Here is a 27,732-nt window from a genome sequence, read left to right on the forward strand (position 1 = left end):
GAATTTCTTCGGTGATACATAGAATTTCCCTTTTTTAAGTGTAAGTTATCTATTAAATGATTTTTTTTTTTAAATTGTATGTACTTAATTCAAAATTTAAATGAGTAGCTTCTGACTTATTAAAATGTCTGTACTCTGTACTAAGGATTATAATTTATAGTTCTTAAAAATGGTTTTAAAAAAATCTAAAATAAGTGTAATATTTGAACTAGTATTTATTATATTTGGGACATTCATTACAAATACATATTCTAGTTCCTAAAGTTTTAAAATTTTATTGATTCTGATACGAAAAATTTTTCAGAACAATAATCCACGAAATAATTTACAAAAACAAGCCAATGGTCACGTTACCGATAGGCTTTTTCCTTAATAATAATAAAAAAAAGAAATAATTTACACTTGGAAAGGGGGTTCTCGTTTGAAAAATAATAAATTTGTATCTCCACGGGATATTCTTTAAGTACTACAAACTAATCTTAAGTGTTTGAAAATATTATGGTCTTTAAGAATATTTTAAAATTCAAAAAATAGATTTTTAATTACTATATTATTGAAGAAGAAAAAGGGGTGTGCATGCTTGGAGAGTCAACCGTGTACTACGTATACAATATTTTGAATAATTATCATGTTATAATAGAAAAAAATTGTTATCACATTTTTTCCATATAAATATATTGTTCAACTAAAAATAACTGTAGTAAAATTTATAAATTCAGTGTTATGGTTGGCAATTAATTAATATTAAGTCACAGACGAAGTCTAAATACTTAGACGTTTTAAAGTTTAGTAATTATTTATTATATGATTAGTATAAAATAGTTGTAAATTTATATCGTACGTTTGCACTTATATTATTATCTATTTAATGCTCATTTGTCAAGCAGCAATTTATCTCAGGCATGTTAAAAATGTTTGAAGATAAAACTTTTTTGTCCATTTAGTTGCTTTTTTAATTGACTTCATACTTAAACTGCTAGAGCGAGTTAAACACAAACTACTCCGTATAAAGAAGTAACAAATTATTCATTGTACCATGTTAGAATGTGTACCCACGTGACCCATTATTTTCCCGTCAACTGTATTTGCATGTCTCTGTTAACTGTTAAACGAGTATAATATATTGTCGTGACTCCTTCATGAATGCTACGTATGTACATTTTTGAAATGTTCTCTGCTAATGTTGTCTATTCAAAGACGATTTTTACCGCATCAGTTTATATTGAAATCAGATTTTGTATTTTGTTTTTCATTCAAATTGGCCTAATGGACAGGCGATATTACATGGGCTCCCTACTAGTTGATCCCGGGCAAACCTATGAACTGGGTCCAATGAACTTTCATTTTATTAATAAAACTATATAAATATTAAGTTTTTTCAACTTATACTGAAAAAATATTGCACATTAAATCGACTACGTTTTTGTTACTAATTAATCTATGTAATATACAATTATAAGCAATAAGCTATTAAATAATTAAAGATACATATAATAATAGAATAAACCAAATATCAAATAAGTTTAAAATAATTAATATAAGAAATAAAAAATTAATTATTATATATATATAGTATATACCTACCATATATTTACTAGTTGGGTATATTTTTCAATAATAAAAATAAACTTTGGCAGGCTGAATAAAATTAACACTTTTTCTTTCAAACGATTCTCAACAGTTTACATTTTATCTTAAAATAGATATAAATTCTACTTACCTATATTTTTAAGCGAACAATCACAGTAAATATATTTTAAAAATATCGCTAACTTCTGTATATGTGATATTAACCAATTTGAACAGATGTATGATTATCCTTAATTATTATGCTCATGATTCATCATTCCCCTGATGAGGAGGAAAGATCGATAAGAGAACATATTATATAAGCTAATATGTATTTATTAATTTGTGGCTTGTAGGATATATGCTGATATCATGACAAAATATATATATTAAAACGTTTTGCGTATCTATTGACTTTAGAATTTCTTATAAAATAGTACTCCCGGCAACTACGCACCACTGTACCTACTTGAAAATTTAGTACTTTATGTTTAAATAAATATCTATTCCCCCTCAACCCCCTGGACAAATTTCTTATTACGCCTCTATTTATGATAGCAATTTTTATTGGGAACCAATTCTTTCCACTTTATTTCGGCTCAAGAACCGATTCCGTATTTCCCGTTTTAGGATAGGCTTACAAAACGATAATAAATTATACGAATGCTACGTTTTGTGCAGTTTTATAATAAATAACTCTCAAAAAGTTTGGCCGCTCTTCATTTCGTTACAGTATTTATTATCATCAATTATTAATCGGAAATTATTTTCTGCTAAACATTGGTTTTTTAAAATGTGTAACATTTCGTTTTATTATCAGAATAAAAAAAAGAAATATTATATTACGACTCGAGCATAAATATCACGCAATCGTATTTTTCAGTGTTCTCGTTTAAAACTTAAATAATAATGGTCATAAAAGTATAAAAGTTTGAAGATTTATTTTATTACTTTTAAGTGACATTAAATACGTATGAATAAATTTGTTTTAGTTTGTGTGTGTGTAGTGTGTTCAAACTTCTAAATTTTATCTATAAAATTGAAAATGTTCAAGACTCGTCACCCCAGACTTGCACCGTTTCTAAACAGCTAAGAATATCGTTATACAAATCGAAAAATACTGTGATCGTAAATACGGTGCGAAAACGTTTTGAACTGCAATAATATATAATTCACAGTTTTTTTTTAAACTGAAAACTGCTACCGTCGTCGTTTAATACATATTCGTGTGCTGTTAATATTGGCCACGGTGCATTTTATTAGCCTCGCACACTTTACACTGTCGTGTGTATTTGTAAATAACGTACCTACTGTGCTGAACGTACAATTTAACTGTTATTGCTTATCGAATTAAAATTGGGCTCATTGAAAACACGATGACGAAAATATTACAAGGACTCAAAGCACGCGGGCGACCTGCGAGTGTTTTTGCTGTCTCGTAAGTCATAAGACCTCCTCGGGCCGAAAACCATACACTTACCTACCCAACGACAAAGGTGAGGATAGTTAACCAGTTGAAAAGCTAATGTTTTTTTGCAGCTTTATAACTTGACTAACTACTTAATTTTCCTTTAATTTAATAACTTAAATATTTTAATTGACTGTCGAAATATCTCAACATTTTTCATTCAATTTAAAAATAATCTATCAAGTTGTATATTTTTTTTTGAAATTTAGTATATTAATGATTTTTATATTAATCATTAAACACTTTTTATTTTTAACGTTTATTAGAAAAATATACAATCTGTAAACATAAATAATTACAATAAGCATGTGGGAGAAAAATATGTATTGGCTGTGAATTGCTGGAAGGGAGTAGTTACCCAGCAGTAACACTTTACTACACAGTACACACTAATATAATATAATATAATTTAATAACACTTAATAATATATAATAAAACATTCTAATATTACATATTACGATACTTAATAATAGAAAAAGTATTATGTATTCTCAATGTTTGTTGATAAAATACTATTATACATAATATGATAGGCACAAAATAATCTTAATGTAATCCACGTACTAATTAAAAAAGTAAATCGGCTTTTATTAAACTATGTTAGGTGATTTTTTTCATATTAACTTAGAAATTAGTAAATTAAATTTGTTATTTGTTAACAATACATTTAAAACATAATAACTACCCTGTCTTCACTTAATTTTGCGTTATTAAATTGTATTAACTTGTCCACTTCAGCTAACACATCATCATAGGTTGATGCTTAACAGATATTATACGGCTGAGGGTTTTTAAGCAAAACATAGTTGTACAATACGTTGCACGTTGTCAAAAGTGTAGCTAATGTTTTTGTTAGTTAAACGAAATTTAAATGGGTGAATGGGGTTTTTTCACAACGCGGAAAATCTAAAGCCGTCAACACACATTTTTAATGAATAATGATTAACTATAGGTACACGATTCCGTCATTCTGTGGCTATTAAAATATAACGTAGTTGATAATAGCGCAATAACGATAAAAAAATATTTCCATTTTTACAATTTTATCTTGTTTTATTGACGGTAGGTATTGTAGTTGTTGGCATAAAACCTAAACATATTTTAGTTTCGTTCGTAAAAATGCTTTCATTTTTATACATATTATTAGTGAATATAATATTATTATTTGATACATAAATAGTATTTGTTGTGCCAAATGGTGATCATCATACCGAAATATCTTTATACCTTAAAGGTAATATAAAATCACCGGCTGCATATTTGCAGACATCCAAAACCAGTGTTACCGAACCCTATGTTTGAATTTTAATTTAAGAGTATTGGCCAAATAGGACGTAGTTATAGACGTTATAGACGTAATAAAATAAATTTTATTTTATTTAACACAAAGATTAAATTTAATTGTAATGAATCAAATATTAATTTTTAAAATTACATTACTTTATATTGGCCACCTTAATTATGTATACTGCAGTCGGCTACATATTTCCACATAGATATTATAATACTGTCAATATACGCTGTAATGATATAAACTCATACATTTGTATAAATTTGGTATTTAAACAAACTTAAAAAATGTGTTTCTATACAGTGTTCAAAATCAAAATATAGATTTGTGACTGCATGATAGGCTTGAGACCGTTGAATTCTCATTTGACTTGTGTTCACTTTTAGAACTTCATTGCCACTTCTTTAGTCCAAAAAAAAAAACCTTATACCTATGCGTAGGAAACGGTCCCAACGACTGCATGATATATGACTCTTTCTATCCACCCTCAATCCTCATTAATTGCGATTTGCGGCACAACTCTCGGTACTTATGTACGACACCGAAACCACAGGTAGAATATAACGAATGTCCATACCCGACGGGATCGATTTGCGGGTAGGTAGGTATAATGACCCGCTCGTATACACACATATATTTTTATACGTATTATATGTAACGTTATAATTGGAAGTAGTGACGTCATAGTTACTTTATTTTATTTCACAAAGTTATTTTTTTCCGTAATGATCCTCCCTTGAATTTCGCTTGTAAATAATATGTACTGACTGATGAATGGCGATGAGATACAACCAGGATCGTGTTTAGGTGATTGCATGCGGCTGATTTTTTTAAAATTTGTATTTTTTTAAATGTTTTAATCTTCTTACAATCCTCTATAACCTTATTATTCCCAACCGTTAATAATAAATTTTTATTTTGTAATTAATTATCACAGTTTATGATTAAGATATTATCACATCATTAAAAACAAAAACACGTCCTTAGATGTTGTATACACCTTCAAAAGTGACATAAAAATGACAATCAATTATAATAATAATAATTATATAATAATTTAAAACTTATACCTTCATCTTTTTTTCTTTATAATTGGATCGGATTTTTATATTTATTGCCCCCGGGTAGATAATTGCTAAATATGGCCTTGTTTACAACTGCTGCACCTGCAGTAATACACCCGTAAGACGAACTTGGAAAACTCGTGTTGGTCATATACTCATATACTGAAAATCTTTTTGTGTAAACGTATAATACGCACGTATTACATATCATCGTGTGTGTGTATGCGATTGCTTGCGTTGGTGTATGTAATACACAGACGATACATATCCGAATATCTCCTAGCACTGCACTTGCTCCACGACTTCAAACCTCCACGCTTCCCATAGTTGCCTTTGGGGAAAACCGTACCGAAAAGCCTGTGTGCCCCGAGCAATTTATATATTACGTCCGAACGACGGCGGTGGTCGCTCGGGAAAACATAACGAACCTCCACCCATACACACCCACCCACCAACTCACCCACCAACACACACACACACACACACACTCGTCCGTTTGTGTCCCGCCTTCCACGACTGTTCTTTTCCACCGGTCAGTATATCTTTTTGATGGTCGCGGGAACGCGCGATGTATAAATATACACATACAGGGCGTCGTACGTATGTATGTGTCATGCATATACATATATATATATATATATATATATATACACATATGTACAACCCCCCGAGGTAGATATTCGGCTAGACAGATTTGCTAAAACCCCGGTCACCGGCGGCGGCGGCGTCACCGTTCTCCTACGATTCCACCTATATATACTGCACCACCACCGCTGCTGCACTGCTGTTATGCCCTCCGGGAAATCGGTCCATGTGCCGTGTATCTTTTTCCCACATCGCATATATATGTACGTGTGTGTGAACTTACCCCGAATTATTTCCGCCGTGTACAATGTTATTTTTTCCATCACTTCGACATTTTTTCTCATAAATATAACGTTACAAATATGGTCACCGCCGTCATTGTTGGTCAGAGATTTCGCCCCAACGGAAATGAGCAGTGTACCGAATCCCAATATAATAATAAGCGGTATACATCCGGTTTTGGTATCAGCAGTAATTTAATTTATATATTACGCGCATATACGAGGAAATAACATGCGATTTGTTCGAACACGAAATCGATAAATGGAACAAAGTGGATTGAACGAAGTATAAAAATATTGTGATCGTCATTCCAGCGTGTGTTCACTAAGTGTTATTATTATTATTACCCATGGTGGCGTTGTAAATTCATGACGTAATATTATATGGTACCGAATTGATGTTTTTGAAAGTTCAAAGCCTCAAAGGGTAATACATTTTTGTTGTTATTCGTTTGTTTCGTTTATATATATTATTATCAGATGTGGGTGTCGTGGAATATTTACTTATATTGTTTTTTGTCATCGCTGCAGCGTTTGAAACAAATCGTGGTTGAACATATTAATCAAAAGTTTTGTAATTCAATACGCATTTAGTGTTCATATAAATGCGTTAACTAATATCTATTCATGAATAGATATCATTTTTATGGTTGATCATTATTGTGCTAATTGTACTATTTAAATCATTTTAAAAAAGCTAGGCAACACGAAATTCATTTTAAATGTGTTTAATTTTTCTCCACTATTAGAGAAAAACATTAAATCATATAATATAATCTAATCATATTATAATATATGTTTTTTGTGCTCGTTGAAACTAGTTAGAATGTAAGTTGTAACAAATGTAACGTAAAAAATATTGTAATTTTTATTTATTATTATGTTAAAAAAGTATGATTATCTTATTTAGAATTAGTAAAATAAAATAATATTATTTATTTATTTATTATTATTATTTTTTATAGCAAATGTTAGGTGTTATACAATATAACAAATATTATATTTGATGAAAATTGTTATTTTCTTAATGAAAATTTTATATGCGTCTTATACCAATCAATTAATTTGAAAACTTTAGTAATATTTTAGTGTTTATAATTTTTAAGATGGCCCGAATATAATAAATATTAGAATATCCAATATTCTTTCTAAAACTATTCGTTAAAACTTAATTTTTTTTTTGAAATATCTACAAAATAACTTACAGACCAAAGGTGAAGGAAGTTCTAATTTGTAAAACTAAAATTTACATCATGGCAGGAAACTTTTCAAGCAATACTAAAAAACAGTATAATTTGAAATCTCATAAATATATTTGAAAAATCTAAAAATCAAAATTTGAATAAATCAATTTTTGAATGGAAAATTAGGGGTGAGCATATTTAATGTATTACTCTGTATAATATTATATACTTTACTAACGTGTTTATTATACTGCTATACATGACACCAAACTTTAAACGATTACGGTATAATAGCAAGCGTGTGTTATTAATAATTCGTTCTTAGGATCGAAAATTAGCACTGACAAGCGATAAATTCACACGCGGCTTTAAAGGTTCACCAAAGATGAAAGTATTATTTCGCATTCATACTTTCACTGATAATGTTCTACTTATTCCGCTACACAGATGCCGATGAGGGGAGACCTTCAGAACCGTGATTGTTTTACAAAATACCTTTTCGAGAAGACGAAATGCGATATATTTGCGACTATATACGATTTATTTTATATTTTTTCCTTACGTAATTATGTTATGTTGTATAATAATTGTGTATTAACGCCTTTGCGTGCTAAGTGTAATTCGTAGTCTTACATCGTTTATTGCACTCATAACACTGTTGTAATATTAATTTATTTAAGAATACATACTTATAGATAATGTGTATAAAGGCCATGGGTCCCCGTGGCACCTGCACTCGTACAATACAGTAAATTTCACACCATCAAACAGCATTTACGTTTAAATCATCGTCTTAGAATGTTCATGTAATATAATATTTCATTCGAATTGTAGAACATAATATTTTAATACACTTAGCGTGCTTTATGATTTTAGAAGTAGGTACGGACGAGCTTCTGAGGTTTCGAACGTTTAAAACACGATAATATTATACGTTCAGGCAATGTATACCTTTAACTTGCATATTACATATAAGAACAAGGCTTGTAACGCTACACTTAGGTGAAGTATTATGTTATGTGGATCAAATATTCAGTGTTTGCAGTGTACAAGACACGTTTCATAATCACTTAAATGTAATATTACAGACAGAATTAGATAGGCGCCTTTACTGCCATATTGACGTGTTTGTACACTCTACGCCCAATCGTGGGGTTATGTGATTAGCCCAGAAAGTTGCGAGTGCAAAATATATTTTTTATCAGGCCACCAGACTCCATCGACAACTCATGAGAAATAGATTTGATCGAATAACGTTTGTGCGAGTTTGATATTATTCAATACGTTAGGCGACCGAATACTTTATAGTTTATACACTACATTAAGTTTTCATGAACTTGGTCGTTGTCAAAGTAAACCAAGAACCCCGCTTCACATTTACAAGGTATAAAATATAAATCTCGCATAAGCAATAAGAGGAAACTTTGATAGTTTCCTTAATGGTTTTTGTTTTAATAACACCTCATTGAAAATGTTATCTCAATATGTAGGTATAATATATTTAAAACTGCCTCTAATGCTTATATTTTTAATACTTAGGTAGGTATTGTTACTTTCATGCATATTTTTGATACAAATTGTTTTCATAATTTTGATTGATTTAAATTTTGATATTTTCGATATGTTTTCTTGTTGTATATCATTTTTATATTTATATTCATTAGTATCAATGCTTAACATTAAGCCCATGTTTTTGGTATTATAGTAAACAACATTTGAATTCTTATATATTTAATTGTTCCTAAAAACTATCATCAGACTGCAGACAAAATACAACAAAACGGAATACGTCATGATGTTGCATGGTTAAGAAAAATTTATGTCCTGAAAAAAGGTGTAAAAAATGTTAGCGATTATAATCATTCTTAAATGCTTAATCTAAATAATCATATCTAATACTTCACTATTAATATGCAATACATTTTTTTAAATATAATTTGTTTAGACTTAGCTACATGCCTACATAGAAGAATATTATATTATTATATAACACCTTTACTGTATTATTTTATATTTTGTTAAACATTCTACAATGTTACTTCATCACATCATAGTTTAAACTTTTGTAAACAATTTTAATAAAAATTATGAATTAATCTGAATACATGTTATATTACATTTAGCTTAACAATCATTGCTAAAATTATATGCTTTAATCATAATACTTTATCTTCTTCCAACAACATCACTTCAAAAACTGAATAGTAGATTTAAAACAATGAAACAAAACTTCCAAACAACTTTGTAAGATAACTTATAACAAATATTTGTTTATAATAATTTATTAAACCTAATACGCTGTCGGTTGTTGGTAAAATCCTGCTTGATATTTAATTAATTAAGCTATATTGTTTTTATATCATTACTATATAATATACTCGTATATATTCTACCGTAATTTAGAATTTATGATCACTCAAAATCTTAAGATAAGAACTATTATTAAAATATTTATTCTTAAAAAGTTTTTTTACTATTATAAATTGTTGTGTTAGTTCTATTATGTTATTTGGTTTTCCGTTACATTACACGACTCCACAACTCAAATAAATGTTAAGGTTCGTAACAAAAACTACAAAATTATTTAAGATTATGTGTACTTTTCTAAAGACACGTGTCTTAATATGCAACAATTAGTATTTGAAATATTAAAAGTTCAAAGTTATTAAATATTATAATATTCTACAAACTTAAAAGTTTTATTAATTAAGGTGTAAATAAAATAATATAATTGCAACTTGTGAATCAGTGCCTTATTAAGAGCGATTAAGAAATGAGTTTCTACCAATATGAGAGGGTAAAATGATGAAATCATCAGCTAAATTCAGAGTTCAAAGCATATTTTTTTATTTGAAAAAAATTACAATCTGTAAGTAATTTTTTTTTTTTTTTTTTTTTATTAAGAAACTTTGTAAACAATTAGCTTCGACAATATCTGTAAGTAATTAAAATTTAAAATTTGTTGTCACATGTATTTATTTAGTTAACAGTGAAAAATTCACACGAGAAGAAACTTCACTTTGGAAGCTATTGACAAACTTTTTGTTGTTGTTGTTGTTGTTGGATAAAATCCCTACACTATTATATATTTTTGGGAATCGAGGAGAATATTCTTGGAGTGTGTGTGTGAGAGAGAGAGGAATTAAAGGAATGTCAAAAACCTAATTCTGTAAAGTTATATTATTTAAATAGTAATTTTATTATAATAGCACATTATATCCGTATATAATCGTATTAACCCATTGTTGCCAATGGCCATAGTTGCCGAGGCTTAATTCTAATAAAAAAAATCGTATTAAGTAGTGCAAGTAATAAAGGTGACAATAAATTTAGTTTATTGACGGCAATAAAGACACTTAAATATTGAATATAATATTAGAATTATATTAATATCATTTATTAAAGATTGTATCGTCTTCTAGGCAAGGCCGTAACTGAAAAAACAATTCGGGGGGAGCGGGTTGGGTCCCACGTTTTTTAAAATATAGATACTGAACACTTGTTATTACCTAACCCCTAAAATATTTCTACTTTTACAAATATTGGGGAGGGAGGGTTCTGACCAATGGACAACTTATTCCATTGATATCGTACATTAATAAAAATGCGTAGGTATATCATATGAGATGCAATGGAGACAAATAAATATTTATTTTTTCATTTAAATATTTATATTTAAAATATGTAATATTAAATCATCTAAATATATTATTATAACTATTAGGAAAGTTCTCTCCTTGCATAGTCAATAAATTAATTTGTTCGCATTTAATAAAACTATATTTATGATATAATAGAAATATTTTTAAGAGCTTTTCTTTTGAATTTTGTTTTGCCATTTTTACGTAAATAACGTAATTTTAGTGTCTCCTCTGCCTTTAAAATCTAGGCTCTCTCATATTATCATACTATAATATGTATGAAGTGTACCTTAAGGGTTTAACATATTGTATTTATATATAGGGTAGGTAACATAAATAATATCATAATGTATATTATACGTTCACGCCAAAGATAAACGGCCGTGAACGTTATTGCGCGTTTCCGGTAGAGAAAATAAAACAAACGAAAAAGAAAATAAGATATTATATTTACGTCCGAAATGTCTGTTCGCTCGAACGCCAGTCCAAACGTGCTGTTGCCATACGTTCAAGCGAATGAGTCAGTGATAAAAATTCGCCACGTTGTCGTACGCGACGAGTGTTCGATATTGTCTCCTTTCGTAAAGTCGAGAATGGAAAAACTCAGAAACGAGCGTAGGTATTATATTATGTACAGGTTCGGGGGTGTATACATATATATATATATATATATATATATATATATATATATATATATATATATATATTATATAAGCATAACACAAGATTATATGATATTTGTTTGCACACACGTCATATTACGATTTAGATATAAATAATATATATATATATGGACGCGTGTGTATGAAGCGTTTGTCATACGACTTAGACTTTGACGATAGGTTTTTTTTTTTAAATCAATTGTCTTTAGATGCGTACGATCTGCGGCTACTTACTTGAAACTCTCGAGCAGAGGTGGTTTGAATGTGGTATTATATTTAGTGTGCAGGACACATAAAATCACCTCCTCATCGCCACTATGAAAAAAAAAAAAAACATTTTTTTAAAACTTCGTTTATATACTTATCAGTTTAATTTCATACGCTTTCCATATAACTGTAAAATATGTCTAATGTAGTTATATTGTTAATTAGTAAATATCAAAACGATATAAAATTTATTCAAATAGTTCATTCAATTTCAGTTATATTTATAAATGGTATTTGAATAAGAATCCAAAATACGTGTATATCTGCATTAACACCTGGTTTATGGCAAGGTACATAATGACAATTGTGATTGGAGATAATTTTATTATACTTATTACAGACATTGATTATAAAGGATTCAAATTAAACCTTGATAGAAAAAACTGCCAACTTTTTAAGTGATAACCGACTGAATTCAAAGTCACGGTTATTAATTATCATTGATTTTTAATATATTATAGTTATAATAATAGATATATATTTTTTCATTACAAGAATTAAATTTCCCATTCGTATTAGTACAAATAGAAAAATCTATACATATTATCTAATTATTTTTTGATAATTGCATAATATTAAAAACCTATTTATGAACAGGATACCATAAACAACCGCCTGGAAAATTAATATAATTCGTATCAATACAATTGACAAAAATATATGTGCGCCTTTAATTTTATGATTACTATAAAAATCCCTACTGGACGTGAACTTTGGGTGTTGGTAATCCGTTGGTTCTGTTCATTCATTTAATTTATTTAGACTTGTTTTTTCGTTTACACGTACCACGTAAGTTTTTAACTTTGTAGTAAATTTCGCATATCTCAGAACTATATACAGTCTCGTAAATATTATTGTTTGTCCGTGATATTGTTCTTTTTGTGTTCCGTCTCGTATCTTGTTTTCATTTCGTCTCCAAATATGATGTTGATGTATAACATGTAAAACAGTATAAAGTATGATATAATATTTATATATATATACACATAGTGTACTAGAAATTATAATAGCTTGCCAACTTCTTTACGGTTTCTTAGGATTGCAATTGTGACAATCACTAACAACGTCGTCTCAAATACAATGGAGGACATTATATTCTACAGTGCGTCAGTGCATACATTATGGGGAGTAAAGAGACTGAAGAATAAAAAAAAAAAAAAACAATTATTAATATCTTAAGAGTCTCTTGATCAAGACGCAGGATTTGTTTTTAATTAAACGCGTTCGCTTGTTAATTATTATGAACTTTATTGCTCCCGAGACTAGAATATATGTGTTATATATAAGAGGATTTCTCGGCTTGAGTTATGATGACGTTAATACGTTGTTATTAATGAAAATTCAATTAACTATACATTTCCTATAGAAATAAAATAAGATATTCATTACAAGACAACGTTATTTTCTCAATGTTTTATAATAGTTCGTAAAAACTAAAAAGATGATTTGAATATCATAGTGAACAACGACGATTGATATATAAATAACAAAAACATTTAAATAATAATATTGTCTGATATTAAATTGTAGGAAAATATTCATATCGATAACGTATATTTTTATCAAACCGAAAACGTATTATAAATATCAAATAGTATGTATTTATTTTTCAATGGAATTCTAACAGATATAATAATAATATATTGTAACAACAGTATCACGTATAACAACTATATATAGTTTACATTTCAGACTTTTGTACGATAAATTATTCAGAATTGGTTTTTTTTTTATTTATTATTATTTCTATAAAAACATAATGTTTTGGAGCATATAGAAATGTTTATACGATACACAGTTGTGTTTCAAAAATATCAATACTCAAAATATATGTAAATATTACTGATATAGGCGCATACAAAGCTCAACGGGTTAAAAATAAATTGATTCTTCCTTCGTGAGATTCGTACACCTTCAACATAAGTTGCGTTATATACAATTTAGTAACGTTATATCGTGTGTAATATAAATAACTAAAACATTAATGAATAATTGACATTTATTACAGAGTATTAAAATGATTTTAATAGTAATCTTAGATATTTATCCGTATAGAAGACACACTTAGTGCATTATGTGAAAATAAACTCACGAATAAAATTACGATAAAAAGTTTATTATATCTGCAGTGTTCGTAATTAAGTAATCCTGCAGTAAAAATATGATTATATAATACATAGTAGTATTATAGCGTTCCATAAAGGATCGCGAAGTGGAGTTTTAACAGTATTGTAAGATTTTTTATAAATACATTTTTTCATCGTTTTTATTTCAAGTATTTTTTTTATAAATATTTCGAAGTTGTTTTTAAGTTTTTAATTTTGAAAAGCGATTATATTGAGTAAACAGTAACTACAAGTTATGATATTTATTATTATACGGCTATATCAATATAAAAATGAAAATAAAAAAACTTGAAACAATTTTGTAAAACTATTATATTAATATCATTGATAGTACAATAATATAATTCAATTATACACCGAATTTCATTAAATTAACATTAGACTATATTTTTAAGCTATAAAGAACGAATTGTATAAAATAATGATACCACTATGTTGAATGTATTGGTTTGTATAACCAATATAATTTAACTTAACTGGATTAGTTATTTATCCAATTATTAACTACAATATTTTTTTGGAGAATATATATTTCTATATAAATATAATATATAAATTATTCCCTGAGTGCCCTTAATACAATCAACGAATTTTCGTTAGATGTTACCCTCTTGGATGAGTTAAAATCCTTAGAAAATGACCAACAAACTCATTATTGAATTTTGAAATCTATATTTCAATCGTTTTATGACGTATAAAATAAATGTATAATTACCTATAGATTACTCGGATACTGCCGGTGTATTATATTATATCCTGGTAAAATTAGGGTCAACCGCACGGCATCTACTAATCGAAAAAATACTATATTCCCTAAAGAAGTGGTGAATTTAATTTTTTTTAAGTTATTAAATTATTTAGCAATATAAAAACGGTAAACGAGTAAGTAGGTATAATATAATATTGGTAAAATACTTTATAGCAGAGAGATGCATGATCAAAACTAAAAAAAAAAACGGTAATAAGTGGGTCATTGTAAACAAAAAACGATTCTGAGCAGAGAAGGTTTGCCAGTCAAGAATATTTTATAGTTGTATACTATATTAATTATATTGCTATTATTTCAAATCAAATTTAAGTAGGTACATATAAAATAAATTTCAAATTAATCAAATTAGATTCATTATGCACACGACTCATCACACAGTCATTCATAGTAGGTATATACAATTTATTATAAAGTATTAATATAAGACATTAATGACATTAATTATTACTATTAGAATATAAGGTATACTCTAGAAATTTTAAGTACACACGAATAATATTTTTAAATTACAATGCTATAACGAAAATTGTTATTCTTGGTTATTTAATATGTAATTACTAATTACTAATTTCATCCCAAATTTGAACTTAAAATAATTGTTACAAAAAGCTTTAGACTTTTTTTGCAGCACAGTTAACTACTTACGTGGAACCTTGTTTTAAATTTTCAATCCTTATAAGTTATAAAATTTAAAAGTTTTATAAATTTTAATTCTTTTTACTCTATTTGTTATTATACAAAATACATACTTTGTTTTTGATTGTTTCTAAAATTACATTATTACTGATACATAAAAAAAAACCATAATACTGAAATACCGAAATACCTAGATTAGGTTGATGCGGTATTAAAATCGAATACTGGTATTGTAATATTAGAAGCATCAACTGAAAAATTCCATCAAAACACTAATTTTGGGTGTTTTGAAATTTCAATATTGTAGTCAACAAATTTAAGTACCGTTTTCATGATTTTCGTAAGCATATTATAGTAAGCTATAGAATACCGTTTTCGGTTGATATTACTGTTGTTAAAACTAAATTTCAAATAAAATATACTGAGTGAAAATGAGATATTTTGATTTTTAACCAAAGAAAAAATGAACCAGTCCTCTTTAATCGATTTTTTAAAATTATAATATATACCCAAAGAAACATAATATATTGTTATCCGCTATCACACATCATTCATGATTTTGTTTTTCAATGAATAAATATTTAAAACTCTAAAAATTTGAATAGGTCCACTTTTCAGAGAAGCACATTGAAAGTTGATTGAAGATTGACGAAACTTCAAAACTTCAATCGATCCGGATATTGCTTTATTATTTTCACAAGAATAGCAATAATCAATTTTTAATTATAATTATAAAAATGTATGAGGTCCGCCATAACTTCTACTCTTTGTATCAATGTGACCTAGTGTTCCCTATAAAGGTTAGACAGCCTTGCTTTAAATAATGTCTATACTATGTATTCTCTGTTCTGTTGTTGTAATTATATATCGGTGTCTTCATAGTTCAGAAAAACTTGAAGTAGATGAAATTTGTTCTAATACTGATAATATATCAACATTTTGTTTTAAATAAAATTATAAAATTTACTTGCGTATTTAGAATGACTTGACGAATAATTCGTGATAAATAAAAACGCGTTTAATTCAAACATTTTCGTCATTTTTCTTATTATGCGCTCCTCGAATATTTAAGATTTGAAAAGATCTACTCGCTTTATTATTCTCAACAAAAGGCGAGCGAAACGTAGGTATTACTGAATCAAAGCAATACTATATAAACGACAATGATTTTTTGCATTCGTTATATTTTCATCGGTCATGATTAAAAGGCGGCGCAATAAGTATAAAAACGCAATCTACATATATATTTATTACATTAGATTGCACAGTTCCTCCACACCGTTTTACAATGAATATTCATAAGTTGCTCCTCTCGGGCTCTCACCACGACATCTCGTCCCCCGGCCCACCCTAGTCGCATTTACTATCGCCTAAAGTGAGCCGTGTGGAAACTTTTCGACCAAGAATAATATTTACATATTTTATTACATTTTAAACGCTCGTTTGTAATACTTATATAATAATAATAGTAATATACACCCTTCCCTGCTCCTGATGGGGTGGCGACAAAGGGTACCCGTTGTGCGGGGGCGGCGGCAGAGGTCCACCGTAGGCAATGGTGGCCGAGTTGAAAGCCGAGCGAAACTTTTCCGAATCGTATGGTTTTAGCAGTATTTTAGTTATATTCATATCGATAACGACGATTGCCGCCGATGTTTAATAAATGTAAATGTCTCGATGGATTTATTATACTTATTGTTGTAGTGTTATGCGTATTATTATTATTATTATTATTGCGTTTACCACATTCCGCCTTATCGGATATATAATACATCCTCCGACCGCAAAACAAATAACGATCGCTGCCCTCGCCAGTGTAATCTTCGAACGATAAAAGTAGTAATATTCTTTTCCTCTAACGACTATTATTCGATTTGTTTCTATGCTCTATCGAAATAACCCAAAAAATAAAATATCTATACTCGACACTCACCACGGGAGCTTACATAAATATAGGTAGGTATAAATCAAGAGCTAATTTATATTTCTTATTAAAAATTTAGCAGACGGTTATTTAAAAATTATTCTCTAAAGTCGTCAACAGGAAAGTATTGAGTTGTCTATTGTTGAGCATTTGTAGATTCGATAGTTGAAATTTACATTCATCCATGACGATTACATTTTGCTACACCACACTTGTATGTTATAATGTAAATATTAAAAATTAAGTTTTATACAAATTACTAAATAGTAGTTTAAGTGTTCTAATATTTTCCCACAATCTCGTTGTATTTATTTTTTTGGAAAAAGTGTCTTAATTTTAAATATGTATTTGTATTAAAAATATCCATAACACTCTCGACTTACTTATCTAGTCATTTAGACAGCTATTTGCATATTATCAGATAGCGTCTGCCTTATCGAGAAAACCAAACGATTATATTATATATTATGTACTTAGAATACGTGCAAATTTTTTTCCTCAAATAAATTTATAGGTAATTGTATGCTTTATAAATTATAAATCCATCAATACCTATAAGTACCTATATTAATATAAAATTGTGTAAGACGTCTTGTATCAAATCTTGTTATATAATATATATAACACATGCGGATTGCTCCAGAGTTTGAACTACTCAAAAACATAAAAAGTGCATAATAATAATAATAACATTGCGATAAACATAATTGAAAACTGTATATGTTTCATAATACAAATATGTTTTAAAAACGTTATTATTTCGGTCGATTGAATTTTTAATGCCAGCGATCAATAAAGAAATAAACAAACAACTTTTAATCTTTTCCATAATATTTATACATAAACAGTATGTATACACCTATCATTATTATGAATGTAGTATGGCTCATCACGTTTCCAACTTTTAAACTTTATACACACACACACACACATAAATACGTATATAAGTATACCATGTTGTTAACTTTTAAACTTTCTCTATTTCGCACGCAATTATGGTGTGATATTTAAGGGCGAGGGAAACGTTACGCGAAACGCTGTCATTTTATCCGCGGTAATTTTAATGTGCGTGGTCTTTTGAAAATCACCACCGGATAAAGTATATTTTATGATATTATTATTTTTATCTTGTAATGAAAATCGTATGCGCGCGTATATCGCGTTTGTATAAACTTTGCGAAATGTAATTTGCCCATACCGACACGATATTATACTCTATTCGGTACGTTACGCGTCGTATTTGTACAAATGAAAACGTAAAAAATTGTTTTTAAAAAGTTTAAAATAAACTGTGAATAAGAACAGTGGTAATCAGAAAAGTTTTAAAACCTATCTCACCGTTTGGCACATTTTCCTGTATAGATGCAGTGGATAATTGTATGACAAAATACATATCAAATGTGTAGGTACAATATAATTTTAATATGTAATTTGACAATTGATAACTTCGGTTTTCATGTTCCTATACATTATTATGATACATTTTGTTTATCTTAGATTCTTATTTTTAGTTTTTACTTTACCATAACGATTTTTGATGTTTTCGAACATTATATAATTTAATGGTTACAGTTTGATGTTCAAGATGATTCACCATGAATGGTCACTTCCTTTTTCATTTATAATATTGCATTTATTAAATTTCTGTAATATGAACTTTTCAAGTATATATATACTTAATAGCTTTATTAAAAAAAACTTAAATTTTTTTTACTACATCAGAAGTGTCCTGACGATCAATCTTTTGTTTTTCATTTTAAAACCATCTTTCATAACAGTTAATTGTTAAGTAATTTTGTTTTTTGCAAACTTTAATGCACCTAAAAAATAAAACTTTAACGAGTAGTTTCTGAGATATTATATTGTTTAAAGGTATACTTATAATAATAGTCCTTAAAATTGTTTTACAAAAATACAAATTATAATATGTTATGTTTAGTCTAGTACCAACTATTATACTCTAATAATATTCATAAATTACCTGTATAAAGTTAATATACATAATAAATATTAATATTAATTACTACAATTTTCATATAATTAAAATCTATTTATTTTTAAACCCATTAACATATAGTATAATGATTTACCTTGGTACATTATTTTTAATTACTTAGTAACTATTTTTTTTATTATTATTTAATTAAAAATTTTGATTGGCATTTAAAATTTTTTAAAGGAAATGTGTGCAGAATAATAAATTTATAATAAAAAGGTGGTTCTGATTTGAAAAACAAAAGTTCACCTTAAATAAAATATTAATCCAATTAATTGAATATATTATAGTATTTTATTATACTTAAAAATCTGAATTTGAATAAATACTTTATCAAAATAAAATGGATACGATCATACTTTGTTTAATATACAATACTTGTACAAATACTGTTAGAACCTATACAATTCTTATTTGTTTTATTTTATAATCATATTTATCAATTTAGGTTCATTAGTTGTATACTATTTTATGTACATATTTCAATATATTATTATATTGACCTATATTTATTTTATCGTATATTGAGTTGGTAGTTTTTACAAATTTTTTTAGACCTATTACATAATATTTAAATGACGAGTTTAAAAAAAATATTTGTTATAACAAAATTAAAACTATAATTGGTACTGTTGTAATAGTTTTTATTCTATTATTCTTTTTGACTGTACGGTTTTTTATTGTTTTATTGTTTCAGTTAATTTTATCGATGGCGAAGTTTTGCACATTACGAGAGTGAGTAGACTCCACATGGGTGCTTATTTGTGCATAGCTTCTAATGGTGTGCCTCCTTCCATTAGCAAAAGAGTCACGCTCAAAGTCCAATGTAAGTATATACCATTTATTGATATATGTTATAAACCACGAATATTAAATTTAACTTAAACGGAATTTTATAGTTCGGGAAAAGTAAAATATACCATTGGTAACGTACTGTGTACGCCACTTAATAAACCATTTTAGTGAAATATTCATGGTATTAGGTACCATAGCTGTCATTTGTATTTATTTCAAACATTCAAACGATGTCATTTGAACATTTATTACTAAACAATTTCATGTTTAACATACTACTGCTTGGTAAAACTAGAGAATGCAATTTCTTTTATTCATTTGGCTTAAATATGTTTAGATAATACCTAAATATACCTATTATATGTATGCATAATGTTTTTAATTGAATCAAGTGGACCAGATTTGTTATTGGGTATAGGTATAGTATAGGATGCATATAGCTAAAATGATTATCGTATCGATAATTGTTACAAGTTAAGATCACGCTTATTCTAGCTGTTATTATCATGACTGGACAAATTACGTATAGTAATTTAATATATATTTTAAATATTCATATTTGTTTGATAGTGTTTGTATTTAATTAAATAGACAATTTAGCTGCAACCTACGTAATATACCTACCTATATATTAAATGAACCCTGACATGTATATATACGTATATACTATATACATATATATATAGATTACAAGTACGACGTTTGTGTTTTGTATTTCTGAGATTTAATAAAAATCCACCAAGTAATGTCGTTTGTAACTTGGAAAATTTAATAGTGAATTCTGAATAAGTATATATTATGTAAACAAAATATGAATGTATTATTGAGATCTGCAGTACCATATTTAATGTTTGACTATTCAAATATAAAACACCGTCATTGTATAATACTACTTGAAACACATTTTTTTTATTTAAACATTTCAGTAAAATCACAGTTTTATTTTAATATTTTATTGATTGTTAAAATTAATGTAATCGTAATAGATACCTACAAATTTGTCTTGACATATAAAAAGTATCATGATTGTATCTATACTATAAAGTGGCTATTAAAATATGGCTAGGTGATTGGCCTCAGTCACTAACGCGTTCTAACTGTACTACTTCCCGGATAGGTTGTCACTCGGGTTTTTAGAGACCAATTCTTGTTACATATACACATATTCTAACTAATCCCCTCAACACATATACACGCAGTAATAAATCTACTAAATAATGCCATCAGAAGTCTAAACTCAATTATAATAATGAAAAATAATTATACATGCTTATGCTATAAATATCAAATTTTGTTTGAATATGTAACAAATATATTGTAATAACATTAATAAAGTAATAACCATATAATAATCATCAAATAGGAAAATTAAATATTATTGTAATGTTGTAATTTGGTTGAAACTATAATACAATTCGTAAAATTTATGACAAAAACCTAAAAATACATTTACAATTGCATTTAAATCCGTAATATATAACTTTAATGAATGGCACTGCTTATTTATTGTGTTATCGATGTATATATTTAGAAAGCTAAGCTTTTTTTTATAGTGTCATAAGTATTAAGTACTTTTAAAATGTTTGAACACTACTGTCTATTTTAATAATTATATTCAACTATAGATTATTTTTTATTATCAAACAATTGTTGTAAATACATTAATTGAAATTGAATCAAATTCCTGAGATGTAAAATTTTTATTTAACATATTTTATCATTCAAGGTTTAGCTATGAAACTCTAATTTTAACGAATGGAGTAATAAATATTATGAATCTTTCTTTAGGTACTATAAAATATGGTTAGCTCATATCAATAACAAATATCATAAAAAATTATAAATATCCCATATTATACTAAGATATGTGGAATCTACTGCTTAGAAACTTATAGTTACACGTTCTTATTTCATCTCGTGTTTGCGATCATTTAAACGATATTATATAATGTATTTTGGTTCAGACAATTGGTATTAACTAACTAGTATTTTACGATTTCGTTACAGTTCCTCCAATGTTGACTATTTCAAATCAACTGGTAGGTGGCTATATTGGTCAGGACATCAAGTTGGAGTGTCACACCGAAGCGTTTCCAACGTCTATAAATTTTTGGACAACCGAAAAGGGCGATATGATTGTCTCGGGTAAGCAACGAGATGACTGAATTAAGTAAAAATGAACAAAAGTAGATATGACGGTTTCAGGTGAAAAATATGAGGCCATATCTACGGACAGCGGGTACAACAAGTACATGATACTGAAGATAAGGAAACTGTCACCACAAGATTTCGGATCATACAAATGCGTGGCGAAGAATTCACTGGGCGAAACCGACGGATTCATCAAACTAGACCGTGAGCATGTTTTATTATTTCATGTACCTATAATTTATATTATAATCTGTTTGGATATTTATGTCATTCGAGTGCTGTCGACGTAGAAAAAAAGTTTTCGTTTTCTCATTACGGAAATGTCATGATTTTTTAATTAGATTAACGTATCGTGTAGTATATCATAGCGTTATTAGCTGCATAAGTGTAGCATTATTTTTACAATAAACATTACCATAAAATCTCACGAATAGGATCTGTTATATCTTATATGTATATTTTAGTTGTCTCCATACAAACAAGATAAAATTATAAGATTAAGTACTTCAATGTACATTTTCAGCACAGCACGCAAACCCTTATATTTTATCTGCCCCCCACCATAAACGCGCCAACATAAAGTGCAACATTTAATTCATTAAAAAAATCAGAGTGAACATAAAAATAATTTATCACGTGAAAAATATTGTATTCATGACATCGTTGCAATAATCAAAAGGCAATATGGCATAATTTCACTGATGAAATTCGCGTTTAAAACGTGTTTGACCAAAACTTATACCATCGACATATTATAATATATATATATATATAGGTATATATAAATCAAGATACAATAACAGCTTACAAACGTTGTGAAACTCACTAAAACTTAACATCCACCTAGTCCACCCTTGTCTAGCTACACGGCACAATACACTATATAGGTATTTGGTCATCGGTTAAGTCGTTTTAAGAAAAACGCGCAACGCCATTTTTTTCGCTAACGGAATGCTTTAAAATGGAGCAGAATCGGATAAACGACCCAGCCGTTTATCACACTGTATAATATTATAATATATATACAGGGTGTCCCAAAGAGATCTGATATTCTGACAAATGAAATAACTTTTGTTCTAATCAATAATTTTTAAAAATGTCTTTTAAATATAATCCATAGACACTTGAACTACATTTTTAGAATACATTTTTTATTTTTTAATACTGAAAATAAAAAACTTAAAAATTGATAAATTTTTTTTTCAAAATATTCAATATACCTAATTTGTGAATTTAATTTTCAGAAAAATTTATATGGTAAAAACACTTATTTAAGTCAAAAGGCTGATTTTTTACAATTTTTTTAAATATCAATATTTTCGTTAGGTAAATTATAGTAAATTATAGTTTATACATCGCATATTATTAAAATAAATACAATAAAAAAATAATTAGATTTTAACATGCACTTATTTAAAAATGTTCTTATAAAATATTTTTAAAAAAACTTTATTATTATTTGAAATTACAAGGTTTCTAACATAAACTAGATCGTAATTTACTTAACGAAAATATTGATATTTAAAAATTTTTAGTCAAATGGACTTAAATAAGTGTTTTTACCATATACATTTTTATAAAAATCAGATTTACGAATTGGCTATATTGAATATTTCGAAAACATTTTTTATCAATTTTTAAGTTTTTTATTTTCAGTATTAAAAAATAAAAAATGTATTCTTAAAATGTAGCGCAAGTGTCTATGAATTATATTTAAAAGAAATTTTTTAAAAATATTGATTAGAACAAAAGTTATTTAATTTGTCAGAATGTCAGATCTCTGTGGGACACCCTGTATATGTATATGTGTGTGTGATATGTGAACGACGTATACACAGGCACTGTGGCATTGAATAATCTCACACACAGACGAACAAACATCATACCAGTAAACTATCTCGTTGATATAATCTTCTCCGATGCGTTTGTATAGCTATAAAGTCCGAAGTTCGTTGATTTTTTCGTATTTTATACTTTATTCACGAACTTCAGTAGTGCGATATATAATTTAAGTTTATGATATGTTTTAAGTATATTATTATAAGCAAATAGATTTTAAAAATAAAAAAAAATACCGATGAAACTATTGATTTATCATCATCGGCTGTAATCGCAGTTATGGGTGTTTGATTATACATATGCAGAGTGAACCATTCCACTGATAATCTAAAAGTCAATTATACCATAGTTGTCATAACTCATATTATAGTGGATAATTTGGAGTAAATTTTCAATGGTTCACAGCTTAACTTGTGAACTATGGTTCACGCTTCCACTCAATTAAACAGTATATATATATATAGGGTGATTCGCCGGGCATGTCTATTCAAGTTTTTTTCTTTTAATTATTAATTTATTAAAATTCTGATTTCAAGTATAGTTGAGAACCGTGTTTCAATTATTTAGTTTTTCTACAACACTTTAGAAGTTTCTTGTTGTAAAACGAACATTCTTTTTAAAATGAAAACTTGCCTTTTTAATGTAAATTGTTAATCAGAAGATTTTTTTGAAAATTGTATTATATTTTATATAACCTAATTTTTGCAATTTTTTTAATTTATAAAATGTTAATAAATAAATATTAATTACCATAATTTTTGTATCGACGTAGTTCTCTTGGAAAAATGATTATCATCGACATAATATTATAAGTATATAATAATTGTAACACACACACACACATATATATATATGTATATTATGAATAAGAAATTATTCTCATTCAAATTTAAATTTAAATTCATATACAAATATAGTAATGTTCAAAAAAGTCTTCTGCTTAAAAAATTACAAGAAAAAAGGATGATTATTCACAACATAATATTAAAAGGATATAAAATATCAAATTATTTGAATATGTGATCTTCAATATTAATTTTAGAATTCCAAAAATCTGAATTCGAATAAATTAATTATTCTTTATAAAAAAACTTGCATATTAACTTGGATTCGTTTGCGTATTTTACAGTGAGTGTCACACAATAACATGCCAGTTTATCGATGGTATTTTTGCTGTATAAATGAAACATAGAAATAAAAAAAATTTAAAATTTAAATCTCTAATATATTTAAATGCTTATTTAAGATTAGGTACTCACACTAGTTCTATGCTATCTGCCATTGTTAGTTATTTTCGTAATTATGACTAGTTATAATAAACAAAAAAAAAAATGGTTACATACCATAAAGTATCTCTCAAGTTATACTCATAATCAAATAAAATGCTATTTGTTAACAAACCATTTGTTTGCAAAAGACAATTTTTCCTATATTGTAGCTCTTAGCGTTTTATTTTACTTTTTTGTATTATTAATAAAAACAATTTTATTTATTTTAAAACAATACAGCTATATTCTGGATACATTTTATGCTTCAACATTTTTAGAAATTATTCCACTTCTGATTATGAAATTATAATGAAATCCAAAAAATCGCTTACAATAAATAATTGGATTTCTTTTCGTAAGTATGTAACAGTATGCTTCAAATTGTATAGACACATTTTTTTTTCAAAAACGAAAACTTGCCTCAAATGTCTTGATACTATGATCGTCTATACATCAGTATAGCTGTAATACTGGCTCTTAAGTATAGCTCACTATTGTGTGGATGGAGCAGTACGTAGTGGAGCGTATTGTTTTTCAAATAAACATTTTCGGTTGCAAAAGAGAACGATACGAAAATTGTCGTGGTGCGTACGATACATATCTAAAATAACACGACTTTGACTTCGTTTTTCTTTTGCCCGAGAGATTTTCACAAAAGAAACATCAATCACCCCCGTTATCGATGCATATATATATATATATATCGTCGAGAAATAACCTGAAGCAGCCGCTATATTATTGTTGTACACTTTTGCCGTTAGTTGTTTCATAATATTTTCACTACGTAATATCATATACTGCAAGGAATACGTTATATTATAGTGAAATTCATCTCACGTCTAATCAGGTGATAGAATATCATCATCATAGGCCGAAGGTGGAGAAACTTTTTTTGGTGCAGGCGTAAACATTTTGCAATCAAAATTGTAAAAAAAAAACACACGTGGCAATATAATAAGTATCTACATGTCTTTTGGGGGGATAAGATTTAAAAAAAAAAAATTAAAAACATAATAAAGTATTTTTGAACATTTTTGTATTGCTCATTTCTGTTATAATTATATTATCAACTAAAATTCTATACTCATTTAATATTTTTCTTTGTTATTGTTTATCATTGGATAATTTTTATGTGTGTAGTTTGTAAGTTTTAGTAAAACACAAATGAATAAATAAAATTCGTATCATTTTGATCTGACTACATACAAATAATTTTTTACAACTGTACATTATGTTGTCAAAAGTATGGAGTGACCTTTTTTTAATTTAAAATGAATACCAAATATTATGTCTGTAAATGAGTTCCAATAATTTTCTATCATTATTAGTATATAAACATTTTATGAATTATAAACAATATTTTTTTAGTGTACCTCATCATGAAGTAGGTCACTGGAATGTACATATATGCGCCTGCAGTGCATATAAAAAATAATTCTGTGGGAAGGAGGTCTGTTATACTATACTAACTTAATATCTTAATTAATAATTTTTTTTTTTTTTTTTTTTGATATTGCTCTTAATAAATTATTAATTTTAATATTTGTACTACTGCAGGTTGATTTAATTAATTATTATTAATATTTTTACTATTTTAAATTGAGCGAAGCGATAAATGTTTTGACTAAATATTCTTGACTGACAAATCGTCTCCGCTCAGAAATATTTTTCATATACAATGATATTATATTAATGAATTCAAATTTAATACCATCCATTACAGTAACCCACTTGTACCTACCATACTGTACAGCAGAGTGATTAACCGCTTTTTATTATTTCATTTAAAATATTTTTAGAATTATGATCAACATATTTATTAATTCTAGTATTAACAACTTATAACAAACCCGTTTGTCGTATAACATTTTTAAAAATGTTATCCAAGTAAATATTTTTTTATCGAAATTTACAGAATATTAATTGTAATATGCTACCTACTATATATTTTATCGTTGCGAAGAGAATTGAGGATTCATAGATTTATGGGTGAAGTGCGATGAAAACATATCTAGTGTCACACATATTTAAGAAAATTAAAAATAAAATTAATATTATTCTATGTTGTTTAATAAATTAATAAAATAGCTGTTAGGTTGGTTAATTTTCGTGGTAACATAACATTATTTTATCATAAGGTTACATTTAAGCTGTAATTAACAGTCTTAATTCGGGCTTACCGCCACGTTGTATGTCATGTCTCATGTCGTATTCT

The 27,732-nt window shown here is 27.4% G+C and overlaps 1 protein-coding gene across 3 annotated transcripts in view; it reads left to right on the top strand.

Moving 5' to 3' along the window:
* Nucleotides 1-27,732, top strand: part of LOC107164300 (lachesin-like) — a 105,860-nt gene that overhangs the window by 71,859 nt on the left and 6,269 nt on the right. For 2 of the 3 annotated variants that reach the window (XM_089226853.1, XM_089226852.1), the window contains exons 7-9: nt 20,162-20,290; nt 22,267-22,404; nt 22,450-22,614. In XM_089226853.1, coding sequence (XP_089082979.1) covers nt 20,162-20,290; nt 22,267-22,404; nt 22,450-22,614 — 432 coding nt within the window. The remainder of the gene's footprint in view (nt 1-20,161; nt 20,291-22,266; nt 22,405-22,449; nt 22,615-27,732) is intronic. The other variant, XM_089226854.1, reaches the window with a different exon arrangement.

This window comes from Diuraphis noxia, unplaced genomic scaffold (assembly GCF_037042655.1).
Source record: "Diuraphis noxia isolate RWA-SAM2 unplaced genomic scaffold, SU_Dnox_SAM2 contig0004, whole genome shotgun sequence".
Classification (NCBI taxonomy): Eukaryota; Metazoa; Arthropoda; class Insecta; order Hemiptera; family Aphididae; genus Diuraphis; species Diuraphis noxia.